General features: G+C 49.6%; 7 protein-coding genes across 7 annotated transcripts; 2 read left to right on the forward strand and 5 right to left on the reverse strand.

Moving 5' to 3' along the window:
• Positions 1-641: 641 nt before the first annotated feature.
• VTN00DRAFT_2417 (uncharacterized protein) lies at positions 642-1,025 on the forward strand (the record flags this gene model as incomplete). The annotated part of the gene is made up of 1 exon (XM_069428633.1): positions 642-1,025. The coding sequence occupies one exon, from the start codon at positions 642-644 to the stop codon at positions 1,023-1,025; it is 384 nt and encodes a 127-aa protein (XP_069283469.1).
• A 595-nt stretch (positions 1,026-1,620) lies between these two features.
• On the reverse strand, positions 1,621-1,934 carry VTN00DRAFT_2418 (uncharacterized protein; the record flags this gene model as incomplete). Its single annotated transcript, XM_069428634.1, has 2 exons — positions 1,621-1,697; positions 1,751-1,934. The coding sequence occupies 2 exons, from the start codon at positions 1,932-1,934 to the stop codon at positions 1,621-1,623; spliced, it is 261 nt and encodes an 86-aa protein (XP_069283470.1).
• Positions 1,935-5,434: 3,500 nt separating this feature from the next.
• On the reverse strand, positions 5,435-6,714 carry VTN00DRAFT_2419 (uncharacterized protein; the record flags this gene model as incomplete). The annotated part of the gene is made up of 7 exons (XM_069428635.1): positions 5,435-5,589; positions 5,643-5,770; positions 5,834-6,110; positions 6,179-6,330; positions 6,384-6,449; positions 6,515-6,563; positions 6,621-6,714. 7 exons carry the CDS (start codon positions 6,712-6,714, stop codon positions 5,435-5,437), a joined length of 921 nt encoding a protein of 306 aa, XP_069283471.1.
• Positions 6,715-8,300: 1,586 nt separating this feature from the next.
• Positions 8,301-9,620, reverse strand: VTN00DRAFT_2420 (uncharacterized protein; the record flags this gene model as incomplete). Its single annotated transcript, XM_069428637.1, has 5 exons — positions 8,301-8,733; positions 8,789-9,174; positions 9,229-9,293; positions 9,358-9,394; positions 9,444-9,620. 5 exons carry the CDS (start codon positions 9,618-9,620, stop codon positions 8,301-8,303), a joined length of 1,098 nt encoding a protein of 365 aa, XP_069283472.1.
• Positions 9,621-10,628: 1,008 nt separating this feature from the next.
• Positions 10,629-11,452, reverse strand: VTN00DRAFT_2421 (uncharacterized protein; the record flags this gene model as incomplete). Its single annotated transcript, XM_069428638.1, has 2 exons — positions 10,629-10,961; positions 11,045-11,452. 2 exons carry the CDS (start codon positions 11,450-11,452, stop codon positions 10,629-10,631), a joined length of 741 nt encoding a protein of 246 aa, XP_069283473.1.
• A 636-nt stretch (positions 11,453-12,088) lies between these two features.
• VTN00DRAFT_2422 (uncharacterized protein) lies at positions 12,089-12,352 on the reverse strand (the record flags this gene model as incomplete). Its single annotated transcript, XM_069428639.1, has 1 exon — positions 12,089-12,352. The coding sequence occupies one exon, from the start codon at positions 12,350-12,352 to the stop codon at positions 12,089-12,091; it is 264 nt and encodes an 87-aa protein (XP_069283474.1).
• A 2,151-nt stretch (positions 12,353-14,503) lies between these two features.
• Positions 14,504-14,827, forward strand: VTN00DRAFT_2423 (uncharacterized protein; the record flags this gene model as incomplete). Its single annotated transcript, XM_069428640.1, has 1 exon — positions 14,504-14,827. One exon carries the CDS (start codon positions 14,504-14,506, stop codon positions 14,825-14,827), a length of 324 nt encoding a protein of 107 aa, XP_069283475.1.
• Positions 14,828-17,308: the final 2,481 nt, after the last annotated feature.

A 17,308-nucleotide genomic window follows, 5' to 3' on the forward strand; every position in this document is an offset into this window, starting at 1 on the left:
TACAGGGCCCCAGAAAGAGGACGTGGCGACGTGTTCAATCACACAGGGTAGGGCAGGGAATGCAACTTCGCAGCACCTAGATATCCCTGCTCCAGTCGAAGTACTTGGCCAGAGGGGTCCCTTACCAAAATTACCGGGCCACAACCCTATCACCGGCTTTCCCTGAATATGCTCAAGGGGAAATGAGCTAGGATCATAAATACCACAAATGGAAGGACCCAATGTATGGAAAAGCGCATAGGAAATGGGGCTGATCTCAAGAATGAGCTGGTTACACTTGTGAATCGCCATTCCTGCGAAACAGTGACACGTGCGAGGTTCACGAGGTACTCGTACGAATAGAAAGGCTGCCGTGCTGTAATTCTCCAGAAGCACTGCCGCTGCTGCTTGGGCTGATAGTCAGAAATGAAGCGTATCGACATGTAGGGCTTCTTACCATTGAGATTTCCGCTTTTCCACTATCATTGGATTCGAAATTGTGGTAAACCTACTCTTAACGAGGAAAAATAATACACACTGAAGAACGTCATATTCCTTAGCCCGGTAATTCAGAATAACATCGACAGTGACAATGCCAATTTATGCAATAATGATGCTCCAGATCAGAAGCACAATCTCCTAGCAAGTTAACCTGAAGCTAGATGCTCAAGACCATTTTTGAAGTTGTCCATGATTCGAAAAAGCAGTTCTTCCTCCAGTCCTGCATCAGGCCACGCAAATCCTACAGTCATGCACCCATCGCCGTCGGTCACGACGCAAATCTCGAATGGACTGGCATGGTAGCTTCCCGACTGACTGAAGACTATTCTGCCCAGTCTCACTGCGCTATTACCGGACTCCGAGATATTGTCCAGAGTCTGGCCTTTGCCGTTGACCACACCGAGGTTGGATATACCAAAACTGCAGTTGCGCGGCTTCCCAACATGAGAGCGAACAGTTCTGGATATGTCCGGGACGAATCTAAGAAGACCGGCTCGGTTGTTTCTGCCTCGTGTTGCGATGAATCTAGCGATGCGTTCTCGTGACCGCTGGGCTATATCCCAAGGGAATTCGTGTCCGAAGCTTTTACGCCAATATGTGTCAGAGTATACTGCAACAAAGCAGCCGATGGAGTCGTCATTAACAGTTTCCGATTGGATCCAGCGCCGGGCTGATGCGGCCCCTTCACACACGACTTTTCTGAAAGAAGGGGGCAGCAGGTCAAATAATGTTTTAGCCAACTGCGTTTGGAGGACAGCGGACATTGTCGTCTTCCTCTGCCTGCAAAGAATTACAAGACGATCAGTTGTGTTTTTCGAAAACACAATAGACCGATAACGAGACTTCGGTGGTATTGATGTTGGCACCAAACTTCCTAGCCATACGCCTCTGTTTCTTTTGGGGAAGATGCTGAAGAAAAGCTCCTTTAGAATATACGCTGGTGATATCGGAATCTTGAGAAGTGACTCCATATCCGGCGGTATAGGTCTCTTTGGAGGGGTTACTTTTGTCGGAACGCACAATGGCGTGCCACCGGAGGAGGCCAGAGCAGTGGCAAAGGCCTTATGAAAGACAAGACCAGATCGACCGTCTCCAAGAGCGTGATGGTAAATAAACGCAGCATCAAAGATGGATTGATCTTCAGGATCGAGTATTATTAGCAGACTCCAGAATGTAGAAATATCCGCTACCGAACTGGGCTTGAATGATATGTTGTGCTGCATTTCTAAGATATTATCAAGTTCTTCATCTCGTCCATGACCATACGTACGTCGACTAGCTTTTCGGGTAAGGAAGGACACAGTCTTGATAAGATTGATTTCGGGAAGCTGCAAGAAATATGCAGATCTTCTGTTTTCTCGAAGAGGAATCGCTGAGAGAATAGGATATTCTGCGATCAGAGTGGCGCACGCTGCATAGACTTGAGGCTTGAGCAGGGATGGATTGCCGGGCATAGTATGTGTCGCAGTAATTCCTACATTGTTGTAGAATCCTGCGTCATGACATGCAGTCTGGTATCTCTCTAACGGACCTGTATGTACATTCGTCAGAAGTATTCTCTGTGGTTTTCAGTGGCAGAAGAACAGATGCCGCTGCGGCATTCACTTCTGCTGATTTCAAAGGTACAGTACTTACCGAGAGGGCGCAGCTTTTCAAAGCCTTGAAGCATACCCTTCATCGCAATTAGCCTAGGTTAATGTACAATAAAGCTTTCATAATAGAAGCACCTTACAGCAGAATTAAAGCAATTTAAATCCATATTCTCTTTAAAAATGACTCTCATAAAGCTTAATACATGCTAAGATGTACATTCTTACACAAGTACATGTTCAAGGTCATCAATTACTAGCGAACTAAAATACGCACGACCTTTGGTGTCATCACTCTTAGTAATGGGGACACAGAAAGTTTCAGGGGCTCTATCACATGCATAAGCATATGAAGTTTGAAAGATGAGGCATCCTCTAAGTGTACTCTGTCCGACGCTCTTCGTCCAAATATTAGGCTAAAGAAATATAAGACGCTTTCTTCATATTGGAGGAAGCTTCCTAATATTAGCATTCGCACTCGATACAACGGTATTGCCAGAGTTAATTGAGTAATGCTGTATTGAGACATAAGTCACAAGTCTGCATTCTCTATTTACACTTGTCGACTTCAATTGACTTTACAAAATGGAAACAAATAAAGAACAACCATGTTTGCTGTTATCTCTTTTCAAATCCTTAATGCCTGAACAATGGTTCGGGTCTACACGCATTTAAAGCTGCGGTAGTGTTAGGATTGCCGCCAATGTACTTAATCTCGGATGGGTAGGGACAAAGGGGTCTCTGCATCAAGACACCGTCCTCGCCGTTGTCATTGTTGAACTTGATTGCAATTATGGTCTCCGGCGCCATGTCATTTTCTACCCAGTTCATCAAGGCGAGCAACGCGTCGTGCTGTGGATTTTCATACCCAGGGACACTGTAGGTGTTTCCGGATATAGACTGTGTCGCCGATGCAATATACCAAGGAGCATCATTATTGCCGCCACTGCAGTGCTGCATGTCAGGAATCAAGAAAAGACGGTAGAAGTCACTTAGCTGTATACCCTTAGGATTTAGAGCTCTGGTGACCCTGTTCCAGAAGTAGATGCAGGAACCAGTCGCAATTGAGCCATCAGCAAGGCCATGGAAAGTGGATCGGCTTCCCACCAGCGTTTTTGAACGGGCTAATGTCGAAGTTGTCGGCAGTGGGGTTGCCCGGGTCCAAAGCAGCAGCATAAGCGACAGTCTCGTAGGAGAGATCTTGCCATGGCCAGGTGGGATAATCGTACAAGAATAACGGGCATAGGCAATTCCGTTCGAATTAGATTCGTTAGTGGTACTCATTATCGAACCAAATTGCTTCTCTAACCAAGGGTGTAAGACGAGAAAACAAACGTCTGGTTGACATCCACCCAGTCGTAGTATTTGTAGACAGTATTGATCTGATCATTGGTGAGACAACGTGTCGAATTCGTCTCTGTATAGGCCTTTGGCCATGTCCGTCCATGCGATTTGTCCGATGAAGCCGCTATTCCCATATGCGATGAAGCGATTGTTCCAGGTGTCGGTGGGAACCCAAGGAGCAGATTCAAAGGATGATGAGTCGGAAGAAGTAATGTTGATAGAGAGCGCAAATGGAAGTATACGGAGGGATACTGTCGTCAAATGTCGCGTTTGCGTCGTAACCAACCGCCTAAACGAGGGTGGCATTAGGCGGAAGCGCCGACTCAAATGTCGATGGCGAGCAAAGAGATGAGTTTGATACGCGAGCAGGACGGCGGAAGCCAAGCTCCGAGGCAAGACTGCCGCCAGAGAAAGAAACGAGAGTCTCATACCGAACTGTCAGCGAAAGCAGAAGCCTAGCGAGGGTAACGACTGGGCGAATACCGATAAAACTGAAAACGCAGCCCAACATGAGCGCCAATATATGTATCGAGAAGCATGAGAGCTCATACTAATATCCTTCCATAAAACCGTATACCAGATATCCAAACCGTTGGTGAAAAAGGAAATACTATACGAAGACAACATCGATGGCCGGATCCTGACGGATCCCGTGCCTCTTACGCGTCAGTGGGAATTATATCTGGGATCAATCGTTCTAGCCCTCTTGGCGAGACTATCGCGTTGTTCGTGGTGATGACGCGGATGCTCGACTTAGATCTTTGCCAGAAGAACTTGAGTGTTTCGAAACACAACCTCGTCTCCGGTATCGAAAGATTGTTGCTGTTGTATTGCACGTCGACCCTGTCAACTCTGTGTCGTGGATGAAGCCCCTGGGGTAGGCTGTGCCTCACGCCATTCGCTTAAAAGACGACAGTGCGTATGTCTAACACTGCCCTATAGTGGCTTTGCACGGGTCCACTCTTGAAGACGGTGGATAGACCGCGATATCTGCCCTATCCTGAATGCTACGTGAGTGAGGAGCTGAGAGAATCATTGGCGTGCCAGGTATATACATAAAGGCTTAATCGAAACGTTTTGCTGGACCAATGCGACAATATAAAACTGGGTTATTTCGGCGAAGCTGTCCACATAGACGAGTCGCAGTATGGTGCGTCGCGTTATGTACCGTGGATATTTGGAACAATCTTTGCAGGAATATTCTGTGATTTCCAAAGACTCAGAGCATGGCTTTATTTCCCCGTCGTAACCTGCGTATTTATATTTGGCTAAATGCTATTGTTCATTATATGATCTACTTAGTCGTATTGGCTACTATCTAAGGAGAAAGAATTGCAAGAGTATATATGCAAGGCTTTCTACTCTTTACGCATGGTTCGTCGATCTTTTACGCTGTAACAAACCGGATTTACGCTATTAGACTGTTGCTAACCCAAAACTGCATATTATATTTCGCGACTGTAGTCGATTGGTCTTCTGGGTAACGCTCCGCTTGGATACTGATCAATATAAAGCCAATGCATAGCTTCCCACTCCTATTTGGTGAAGCACTTCTGGCGTCAAAACTTGACATGGATAAGCACTGCTGTAAATAGGGACCGTATAATATGTGATATTTCTGGATTATATACTGAATACGCAAAGCTATTCGCAGATGTAGTATTTTTCTCCATTTCTTGGATTCTTCGCCTGCACATCTCAAGGCTTTGCAGCATGGATCTATTATAATATTATATTCTCTTAGCATCTACTCATGATTATAATTTACGTCGATATGTGTAATATTTTCACTTCAGACTGACGGTAGTGCACCGATGACACTATACAATTGAGTCAATCAATGAAAGCTCCTTGGAATTCCCTACATGGTGGTTAGGTCTTGCAGTTTCAAGGTTTGGGAGGGCGAACAACATATCAAAAAGTTGTTGGACATTCGGGAGAAATATACTAGGAAATGCAGTTACTATTATTGATGACGTAAACGCAGACTGTGAAGTGAAGATACTAGAGCCCATCAGACCTTATTGATCTTCAGGCCTCACCTGCAGTCGATGTGAGGTATGTAACATAATATCTTGCAGCTTCTCCAGCACATCATCGTCCTCATAATCATCCTTGGCGATGTCGAAATAACCCTTGGGGGCTATATCTCGTGGAACAATGCCGAACGAGCGACCTGTCTCATAGTCAGTTCAAGGCGCTGTCGGGAAACAAGAATAGTATAGCTACCATTTATCGACGGATCAGAAGCAATTTTGATCATTGCAGCGGCAGCGTCTCCGGCCTCCGCAAAAGTAACGCCCTTACTCGTACAGTATGCTTGAACCGCCGGACTCAGTATCGAAGTGGCGACGTACCTTTGAAACCATATCAGTTCCCAGATATATTACATACAGTACTGCTGTAAATATGCAACTTACCATGGGCTAATGATGTTTGCACGTACTCCATCGATTGCTGTCGTTCTCCGAAGACACCTCATCAGTCCCCGGCACCCCCACTTGGACGCTGTGTACTGAGGGATGCCAGGTGAGTCAACGAATCCGACAATGCTAGCAGTCATGATGAAGCATCGGTCGTGTTCCGGACCAAAGGGATGCTTCATAAAGTAGTGTCGCGCTAGCTTCATCGTGTACATGACACTGATCAGGTCAATATTTACTATTCGCAAGTCCGGCTTGACTGGCTCTTCGGTATCTGACCAGGTAATTAGTTTACGCTTCCGTTGAAACTTTCTATAACATCGATGATAGCGTCCAACCTACCTTCCACGGTGAATAGTGGATCAGGGCCGCTAATTCCAGCATTGGCGACGACGATATCAATGCTCTTGTTAGGCGAACCCGAAAGGGCGGACTTGAAGAGGTGTAATTGATCGTCCCAAGAAGTTACATCGCAAGGAACAAACTTGACGCTTCTGGAGACTGGTTAGGCTCCTTGAAAAGCTCCTGGGCAAGCAAGGCGACGCACGACCCAAGTTCCGCCTCTACCTCGTTGCCATTCTCCTTGTCTAGATCCCCAAATGTCACATAGGCCCTGTATCATACCAGTCAGAGACAGCACGACACAGTGGGTAACTACTAGGTATGACAGTCACTGACCCTGCTTTTACAAAGGCACGCACGGCCTCTTTGCCCATTCCTTTTGCGCCTATTGCATGTTCATCAGCCATGGCGCGCTGGTTGTTCGAGATTCGAGACGCCTTACCTCCAGTGATGACCACGCTCTTCCCATTTACGTGGCTTGTATCCACGTCCACCATACAGTCGATAGTACCCTTCTTGTACGCAGGAAAAGACATTTTGCACGGAATGTAAGACGTGACGATTTGCTAGTATTTCTTGCCTCACTTTAGAGTAGTAGAAGAGTGATTGACTTGTTGGACAAGAACGTAGCACACGGTCATTTATGAATTTAACTCACCATTCAGAGCTGTGTAAGCCGATTGCCTTAAGTTAACCGAGGTCCCCTCAAGGACTCTTTTCCCCTCCCTAATACGAACAGATCTCTTCGATAGCGCATGCGGGGTAGTTGCGCATGTTCGGTATTTTTGGAGACAATCCTTGTAACACCCAGTCATCTGCTCGGGTAAACTGCTCCCATAGCCGGCCTCGTCATGCAATTCTTCAAATGGAGCACTGGAGAAAAAAAATATTCATCCAATGGAACACTTAATTCACTCTAGTAATCCCCCTGCATTGCCATTGCTCTATGTAGTACTATTCCCAGGACTGACGAAATATTACCCCTGGTATACATTATACAAACAGTATGGCCAGTTAAAAGTTTTTTTTGATGTAGGCACTTCCAGTGAGGTAAAAACCCAACAATTCCACGATCCAGACAAAAAAATAGCTGTCGGTATTCCTAGAAACAGGTGCGTCTGAACGACTTCCAAGAGGGCTGTATGCACAGCTGGAATAACTTTGAAATAGCTCTATATGCCGAGGATTAGATCCATAGAAGTTGGGAGCTCTGGATCATGTCTTATGCCTACAAATTATGGAGATGCAAAAGCAAGTAGTGTAATCTATGTAATAAACCTGTGGTTGACAACGGGTAGAAGGCTGCAGAGCAATGACAGGGCAGGGATAGAAGTATATAAAGATCATTTTTGAAAATATTTCCACGGACTATTTCCACGGTAATTGTCTGTAGATATGCAGGATTTTACAGGTCCGTCAGTTGCGTATACAGACGTCGTTGACGTACTTCCCCCTCGATGCCCTAGGCCCCATCGTACACTGATCAAGACAAATAACGTTGCAGCTTTTGGGAGAAGACACACAAATATAGCGGACTGGTTGCAAATAAGCAGAATATGGAGTATCAGAAGTTATAGAAGCTTTTTTTGGGGGGGGGGGGGGGTGGCTTCCAAGGTCACGCAGTTGTCTTCATGTCTTCATGCGCGCAAACTCCATACTGTTAACGAATAGATCAATTTGAGTAGCCTCTACGTTGGAGAACTAAGCGTTTTGCAGTTCTGTAGGCCCCCGTAGATTATGGATAGGAGACAAAATGTATTATTAATATATAGCATTCCATAAGGTGTCACACTCTGTGATCCGGATTCTATACATCCCGACAGCAAAGGTCTTGAACTCAGTCAAAGGTTGGTCCATAGAATTATTATCAAAAGGAGACTCAGGGGTATAGTACAGAGTTAGACGATAACTCATGTAAGACAAAACAAAAGAAAGAGCGTTCCTCCAGAAGAATCTATATATACAAGGTCTTCAGGACCATAACTCCAGTCCGCTCTGTCGGACCCCGCAAAACCAACCTGACCTGCAGACGCCATAGCCGCCGGGTTCGCGTACTGTACATGGAAAAAGAGCCCATGTTGCTTTTGAATCCGTCATTCACGGTTTTTTATACCCAGAAATGTTATAAATGATCCGTCGAATTAGTCGTCGAACTCCATTCGATATCTCGCCGGATTGAGATGGCGTTCAATGGGCCTTCCGGGCCTTTGGGCGAGTGATCCATGTCGATCTCGTTGGTCAGACCGACCTCGTCGTCCCGCGAGGCTCGCTTCATGCTATCCTGCAGACGGTAAAATTCACCGTTCTGGGACTTGAAGTTCAGACTGGGGTCCGTGGTGTAGTTGGGGGTAGCGCCGGAGCGCTTGCTGCGAGTGAACCAGCGGGGAAAGCAGCGGCGCACCAGCGGGCGCAGGGTGGGCAGGCAGGCTGAGACGATGCCAATGCACGGCTCGACGGAGGACCAAATGAAGGCCTGGGCCATGTTCCACGTCAAATCAGGACCCTGGCCCATAAAAGTCAGGAAGTGTACGCGCACGATACCCGCGATACAGACGCTGGTGCGGTTAGCTGAGAGCTAGCAGAAAAAGAGACAAGAAAAGGGAAACGTACAAGCCACCCAGGAGGAAAATGCCGCAGACCGCTAGCTTCTGGATGGCGGGCATCTGAAGCTGCCAGACGTTGGGAAGGGGAACTAGCAGGATTATGAAATCGGTGATAACACTGGCGGCGCCGTTGCCGATGAAGAACTTGTAGATGTCGATACATTGTCCCTGGGCTGTCGGGTCGATGTACTGCATCCAGAAGAAGGAAATAGGGCGGCACTGGACGAGACAGATGACATACACGGCCAGCCACCAGCTAATGACGAGGAACGCGCAGAAAGACAGAATGTAGGTGACGGATCGGATGGGGAAGATGCGGTGGTAGAACATGATGATGGAGAGCTTGATGGTTGGCACGACGGCGCCATATGCCCACTCATATGCCCATAGGGTCTATCGAAGCATGAGAAACGGCGCTTTGAGGGGGAAAGAGACTGAGAATCTCACCTTCATGACTTTCTCCACGTTGACCGCGGGCGACCATATGTGTCTTCCGAGGCCATAGTGACAGGCTGGCTCCGTTGTCAGCATCCTGGTCCCATCCGTTCACCTGTCCAGCAAAGAAGGGGTCTCTACCTATAATTGTGATAGCCCCCGTCCCGTACGCGAAGATCTGCCCACCGTCAGTAACGAGGTCACCGCCAGATGCACAGGATGCTCACCAGCGCCAGCAGGATCAGATGGTCGTCCCACTGCAGCTGCAGATTGGTGGTCAGACGAGAGGTGATGCGCAGGACCACGAAGATAGTCGCCAGCGTCATCAACGTCACCACAGGGCCGATGATGGTGCCACGGATATCCTCATCGAGGTTCATGCCTGGGGGTGGAGGGGCGGCCATGGTGGTGAGGTTTGTCGGGCGTCCGCAGAGCAGACTGGACGGTGCTGGGGGGGATCAAACCGGGGCATGACTCCAAGATATAATATAGGGGATCAGATTGTCAGACAGATCGGAAACGAACCGACGCCAACATCGTGGAACGACTAGAGTCTAGAAGATAGATTAACATAGCATCAGCATAGTCGGGGAGAGCCGAGAGCAGCTAGGGCTTCAGGGCTGCGGCCGTCAGCTGATCCAGCATCTCTCGTCGGCGATCTTTTCTTCTCTTCTTCCTCCCTCTATACTGCGAACAGCAGGAGACAAGAGTCACAGCCACAGGTAAGCCCATCTCCCGTGTCCTGACCCGGTTCTCTGACTTCTGTCCAGATTGCCTGCCCCATCGGATGGCATCCACGACGACGCTCACTCGCCCTCCGGCCCGGGGCCCACGGCTGATCAAAGTCTGTTCACGACGTTTATTGCTTCAGCCAACCATCACCGGCTCGGATCGCGGGTTCTGGAGACGCCAAGGGCTTGAGGGCTGCTGTCATCGCGGGCCGAGAGCTTCATCGCGAGTTCTTCACGGCAGTTAACTGCCGCGGCGCACCGGCCAAAACGAGAGCCCACCAGTCTGGAACAGATCGGCCATTAGGGCTATCATGACTCGTAGCGTAAGCCCGCTTACGGGATCTGGACTCAGCACCGGCTTCTTCTATTTCTTCTCGGTAGCTCCGCTGACCTCAGCCTCCTACACGGGGTCCGCTGCCACCCTCGGGTTCCAGCGTGGTGGTTTGACGGGTGCCATGGTTCTTTCGAATTGCTAATATAACACAGCTGTATTGACCAATTCCTCATTTGGGTTTAGGTTTAATTGCAGGACACTGTACTAACGAGACAATAATAGATAGCATATATGAGATTACACGAGATTATATGGGATTAGGTTTTAGCTGGTATAACGGCACCCGATCCGGCGACTGCCCCTTTCATGCTCCAGAGCGGTATGTCTCTCTTCCACCCGTTTACCCCTTACGCCACCGTCTCCCCCGCAGCCTCGCGGATCACCTTGACCACCGTTTCCGGCATGCTCAGCATGGGCGAATGGCTGGAACTGCAGACAGGTGTTTTCACGTGGTCTCCCGGGATCTTGGCCATGGCCTGCTGGCCTGCGAACGGGATGGCCTGGTCCTTCTCGCACTGCAGGTACGTAACAGGAACATATTTGTACGCCGGGTAGGTCAGCGGCGTTTCGAAGCTGGGTGCCGCATGGTAGAGCGTCTTGGAGGACCACGACTCGGCCTCTTCCGCGGGCAGGTCGTTGTACATGATCTCGGGCGTCCGGGCGAGCCCCATGCGTTTGCCCTATATCTCATCAGTTAAGCCACCAGGATAAACCACAGCCGCAACCCCCCTGGACAGGAGTCCCGACGAACTGTTACACTTACGTTGTACACGACCCAGTCGGGCATGCCGCCCAGGAACTGCCACATTGACAGCCCCTCGGGGAGCAGGAACGCCGTGAGATATACCAGACCGACGATACCGCCCTTCTGGCCCTCCGCTGCCCGGTCCTTCTGCAGGAGACCCTTGGCACTCTCGGTGCCCGGGATGCCACCGTATGAGTGCATCACCAGGATGATCTCCTTACCCTCTGCCGCCAGGGCGGAGGTTGTCTTCTGGATATGGGCCGCATCGTCCGCCACGGTGGTCGTCTCATCTCCGCCGACGGAGGGCAGACGCAGGGCGTGGACCTCGTAGCCGTATCCCTTCAGCTGGGCGATAACGCCCTCGTAGTACTCGGCCGTGTGCCAGGCACCGGGGATGAAGACGAGCGTGGGCTTCTCAGATGCCATATTTGCAGTGGGATGGTCTGTCTTGGACAAAGTACCAGAATGGAAACGGGAAGGGCGGGAAATCTCCGTATATCAGAAGAGCAAAAGTGCAAACGAAAGTACAATAGTCGAAGAGGATATCACAACAAACAGGACACCAGGGAGTTCCAAGCCACGACTCTTAAATTCTTAAAAGGACGCCTGCTGTGGAGCTGAGTCTTCCGTGGCATCGATCCGACGTACCTGTTTCCGACCTCATTATCAATCCTCTAGGCTGATGTCAACGTGTGGCCTGTCGACTAACTGTAGCTTTGACCTGGGGCTATCACCATTCTCACTCGGGATCTGGGACTGCAGCGTGTCACTAATTCTTCAGCGGACTGGCTCGAAAAACCACGCAGTTCTACTGATCTACTCCTCTATGTACAGTCTACAGCTGCCGGGGCCCGCAGCGATCCAGCGGAAGACCATCTTATTCGGCATATTGTGTTGATCCCTGCAGGATGATAACGGTTATTCCCCCCTTCCTGAGCCCCCACCCCCCAAAAATAACGGTCGTGGGCGATTTAGGTCAGCTGTCATACAAAAGTTACTACTGTACTCTATTCTTCTGCAGTCACCAGTGAGCGATTGCCAGCGACATGATGTTTATTATTATTAGCTCCGTGTCTCGCCGATAAGACTCCGTTGTTGAGTCCGCATGAGCCATGAGGATCCCAATGGTGGGCCGGAAGTACGCAGGATGTCTCGCTCCGACTTTGGCTCAAAGTTAGGGTTTGGCGTTTTGCTATCCACCGCCCCGTTCCGAACATCCAGACAGAGCCTCAGATTCTTCAATGGCATGCCACGCGAAAAGTTAAAGAGAGGAAAACTTTGACCGCCCACTGCCAAGTTGCAGCCACGCTCCCTGGGCTGTTTCATGTTGCATCTTGTGGGAACGGACAGCCACTCTTTGCTTGTCTTTGTTTCATGAGTATGGAGTATCCAGGACGAAGTATGGAATCTTTTCCCGCTGTCTCACATGCATGTGGTGCCCAAACGAGGACTGTACGGTTATTAACTGGACAGATTTGCCGCGGGCAGGCGACAAAAAAGGTCGCCGTCTACCTTGTACAGTCCGGCGTTCTGGAACGTCTCGGCGCAGTGCTTCAGACAAGTATACTATATGAAGTACCCCGTACAGTACCTATCAAGCTCCGCCTCCGTGCCACTGTGGTCGCGTCTCTGCCATTATTATTAAGCAGATTCATGACCATGCCTGAACGCATGATTAGGTTCTAACTTCTGCCTCCTTACTCCTGACGACTCCATCTAGCGTACGCCGTATAGAGGCTACTACTTGTCGGTTCGCTTCCCGGCGGCCCGGGACCCGTCACTGACTCGCGGTCGAAGTTTCTTCTACCAGGCAACCCACTACTGCATTTGCCTCAGTGGTCCAGGGTCTTTCCTGACAGAAGCCAAAGAATTCCGGATGCTGATGGCCTCAAATCTTGCTGTCCACTCCCGCCGTTGGACTGTGGGCAGGTGGAGATTTGGGTAACGTGAGCATTTCCAAGTATCCCGGGACTTGACGGCTTCCAGCCTTCTAGAACTGCTCAAATCTCTATAAAAAGACGCAAAAGTTTATATACATCTGTCGATATCTATAGAAATGCACAGAAGGTGCAAAATGCCGACTGAATCAGAAAAATAGAAAAAAAAGTCTTGGTCCCAGCAGCTAAGATTGCACAAGGCAAGAGTCCCGCCAGCCAATCTAGCTTACTAATGGAAGATAGCCGACCGTTCCGGCTCGCAAGATCTGCAGCAGATTCAGCGCGGAGAGATCTGCAGAGAAAATCTTCAATCATGGTCCTCAGTCTCGCTATGTTATGTCCTGCACGCCGTACAGAAATTCATGCAATCATAAGAAGCTGAAAGTAAGCTTTCGAAGCAGCACCAGACTTCTACTCAGAGTCTGCAAGATGCATTACGAGGGACTAGGACGAATCACTTGCGATGCTTATCTCCGCGCTAAGGGTAGGATTTTAGGGCCCTCCCCCTTGCCACGTGGAAGATGGAAGATTAGGTAGGTAGATAAACAGGACTCCTAGCTGTAGCACATACAGAATCAAATAAAGTTGATCAGATTCACTAGCAGCCGTAGTTACCAGCAGGTTGTGTGCGCTCGTCGCAACGGAAATATTATTCGAAGGGAATAGCAGCAATTGCGTGCTCGGGTGGAGCGATCCCTGATCGACAATGACAGCGGAGCGCATGTCGGCTCGTTCGTTGATCACTTATTATTTAAGCAAGTGATCTTCAAAGTAGGATTGTTATCTAATTGTTTACTATTAACGTTATTGTGTACAGGAGAGATGACGCGTGATCAGATTCTCCCTCTCCGCGTTTTTGAGTGGGCGTTAAGTATTAGGTCGTCTACAAAGTACAAAGAGCACCTAATTTGTGTCAGGAGGTTATCTGAAAGGACCCTAAGACTGTGAGATTGAGAAGAACAAGCTATGGTAGGACGGTGGGTTTAGAAAATGGTGGAAAAAAAAGCAACGTTCTAAACACCAACATTCTACATCTACAGTTAGGCAGAAGTCTAAGAAGTCTAACGCAAGGAAAAATATATTATTACGTTATTCTCGATTCCCATAGATTTAAGTATACTCAATTATGCGCCATGTCCTATACACGCAGATATAAATATATTCTCGCGAAAAAGCATGTAGCATATATCCTAATCCACTCGACAGAACTCGTCGATTCCCAGAAAGCTCATTATCTTGGAAATATATTCATTGTCCCACTCTGTCAGTTCAGAATCTTGTATGTACAGTAAAGTAGACCTACCATGCAGCAGGCCCTGAGGCTCTAACAACTGCTCTAAAGCACCTTGAATCCTTGATTGCATGAGCGTGGTGGAGCAGGCTCCACAGACACTAGAAATGGGCCAGAAGGCACTCAAGTCTCAAGGAGAAAGTAGCGGTGTGGAAATCAACGCCTGTTTTGTAAGCACAGCGAGACTGTCAAGATTATTAATACAATATCTATCATACACAGTAGAGAGTGTGAAGATGAGTTACAAACATGTTCAGTAGTGATAAGCTCTCAAGAACGGCTCCCATGGAGCCCTCTCAGATGATAACGGGATGGCAGATACAGGCCCTCCAGGCTGAGAAAGAGGCCTTAGAGAAGGCAGCACAAGCATGGAAGGACCTAGCAGATAATAGGCCCCCGCTAACAGACAACTGCCTAGAGAGAGATATAGCAGAGGAGGCCATATGGATCCAGGACTCACTGACGGCTATCCTGAACCAACATGCCAAACCAATCAGGATATCTCCCTACTCAAAGCGATGGTGGGGGTCAGAGGTCAGGCAGGCACGGAGGGCATATGCTCAGGCACAATGAGCATGGCAGGCAGGGGCTATAGGGGATAGGGAACACCTAGAGGCCCAAAACTCCTACTATAGAAGGATATGAAAGGCAAAGTGAGAATGCTGGGAGGCCTTCTTGGGGGGTCTAAGGAACTCAGGGACTCCCTAGGCCCAGAGGATACTACCTGGTGTTGGCAAGCTCTTCACTATACTAGCCCAAAGGCTATGAGCACAACCCCTACCCTTAAGGGCCCCCAGGGCCAGCTGGCTATTACCATTGGTGAGAAAGAGGCCCTGATTCGGGAGGTGGCATTCCCACCAGCCCCTAGAGGAACCCAGCTTGGGGATCTCCCCCAAGGCACCATGCATAAGCAGGTCAGAGAGGAGACTGTACAACACGCCCTATTTAGCCAGTCAACCCAGAAAGCCCCAGGGATCAACAGGCTAAACTTCCAGGCTCTTCACCTCTTACGGAGCTGGGACAGTTTGTGAATAGTGGTACTAGCCCAACAATGTTTTCATCTTGGTGTCCACCCCCAGGCATGGAAGACAGCAAAAGGGATCCTGCTTCAGAAGCCCAATAAGCCAGACTATACCCTAGTCAAGGCCTATAGGGTGATCAGCCTCCTAAACTGCCTAGGAAAGGTTATAGAGAAGGTGGCAGCAGGTACCATAGCTGACTACTGTGAGGCTACAGGAGCTCTGCACCCAGGCCAAATGGGGAGCTGAAGACACTGAAGTGCTATAGATGCTGTGGCCTGCCTAATTTATGAGGTTCACCAAGGCTGGGGGCAGAAGCAGCTGGCAGGGGCTCTATTCCTTGATGTTAAGGGAGCTTTTGACCATGTCAATCCAACCAAGCTTGTTAGGAGGATGGGGGAGTTAGGGATAGATGGGGATCTGGTCCGCTGGGTGCAGTCTTTTCTAGCTAACTGCAGGGTTCAGCTGGTCATTAATGGCCATCAGGGTTTGGAACACCCCATTAATTCAGGGGTTCCCCAGGGCTCCCCAGTCTCCCCAATCCTCTTTGTGATCTACATAAGTGGGGTCTTCCAGGCTATAGAGACGGCAGTCCCTGGGGTAAGGGCCTTATCATTTGCAGATGATATAGGCCTTATAGCCCTAGGGAGCTCAGTGGATCAAGCTTGTGGGCAGCTTCAGCAGGCCGGGGAAGCAGCTATAAGCTGGGGGCAGGCAAATGTGGTCCAGTTTGATGCTGAGAAGACAGAGGCTACCCTATTCACCCGCAAATGAGGTCGGGCACTCAGGGACCAGGTCTGATGGGCAAGTATATCTATAGGGGGCCATCAGATCTCATTCAACCAGGAGGCCACCCACTGGCTAGGCATATGGCTAGATACAGGGCTGACCCTGAAGGCTCACTATCAGACCTGCCTACGGAAAGCGCGGATGGCTGAGGCACGGGTCCAAGCCCTATGTCAGCAGCAGGGACTAGCTCCAGGCCTAGTCAGAAAAATTCAGGTCGCAGCTGTCCAGGCTGTAGCCTTATATGGGGCAGAGCTATGGTGGCAGGGCCAGAAAGACCGACCCCTCTGGGGGGTTTGAGGAGACAGCTGAGATAGCCCCAGCACTATTCCCAGGTCAGAACATCAAGGTCCTATCAACTGAGGAAGCCCTAGAGGCAGCCCAAGGGGATCGCCCGGGGCTATCCCTATGGTCAGATGGGTCCTGACTAGATAGTGGTCAACTTGAGGCAGGCATCACATGGCAGAACCCCCAAGGGGCCTGGCAAGCTCGGGAGATCCCCCTAGGTGTGGGGAAGGAAGTGTTTGATGCAGAGCTTATGGGAGCATGTAGGGCTTTAGAGCTAGCCCTAAGGATTTGAGGAAGGGGGCCAGTCACAGTTCTACTAGACTCCCAGGCAGCAATAGATCGGCTTTAACATCAGGGAATAGGCCCTGGACAAGGTCTAGCCATCCAGGCCCATAGAGCTGCTCAGGCTCTAGAAGCACAAGGCAGACAGACAACAATCCAATGGGTCCCTGGGCACCATGGCATTGAGGGGAATGAGAGGGCAGACCAGGCAGCTAAGCAGGCGGCAGCAAAGACCCTCAGGGGAGGGCCTAGTGAGCTCTCTATAGCCTACACCAATAGGGCTTGTACAGAAGCAATCAGGGCTTGTAAGCAGCAATGGCTGACTAGAGCACTAGGCCACAGAACCCTGGATACCCAGAGGGCATATAAGGCCCAGCCAGGCTGGAAACAGGATCCAGTAGCTGCAGCTGCCCCTAAGAAGATTGCCAGTCAGTACTACCAGCTCAAAACTGGTCACGCAGCTATAGGGACCTATCTGCAGAAGATCCAGGTACAAGACTCAGAGGCATGCCAGGGGTGCCAGCCGCGGGAACATCAAAATCAGCACCTATACAAAACACGTCTTTTCTACGCGTCATTCAACCCGGAGAGGCCTCTAGGCTTCTATAAACCGCCATGGAGGCCCCAGAGCTCCATGGTGGTGGTGCATCTTACGCGTCAACCCCAGCAAACGGCTACA

The sequence above is a fragment of the Thermoascus crustaceus genome (genome assembly GCF_041956765.1).
Source record: "Thermoascus crustaceus strain CBS 181.67 unplaced genomic scaffold VTN00scaffold_10, whole genome shotgun sequence".
NCBI classification, from domain to species: domain Eukaryota; kingdom Fungi; phylum Ascomycota; class Eurotiomycetes; order Eurotiales; family Thermoascaceae; genus Thermoascus; species Thermoascus crustaceus.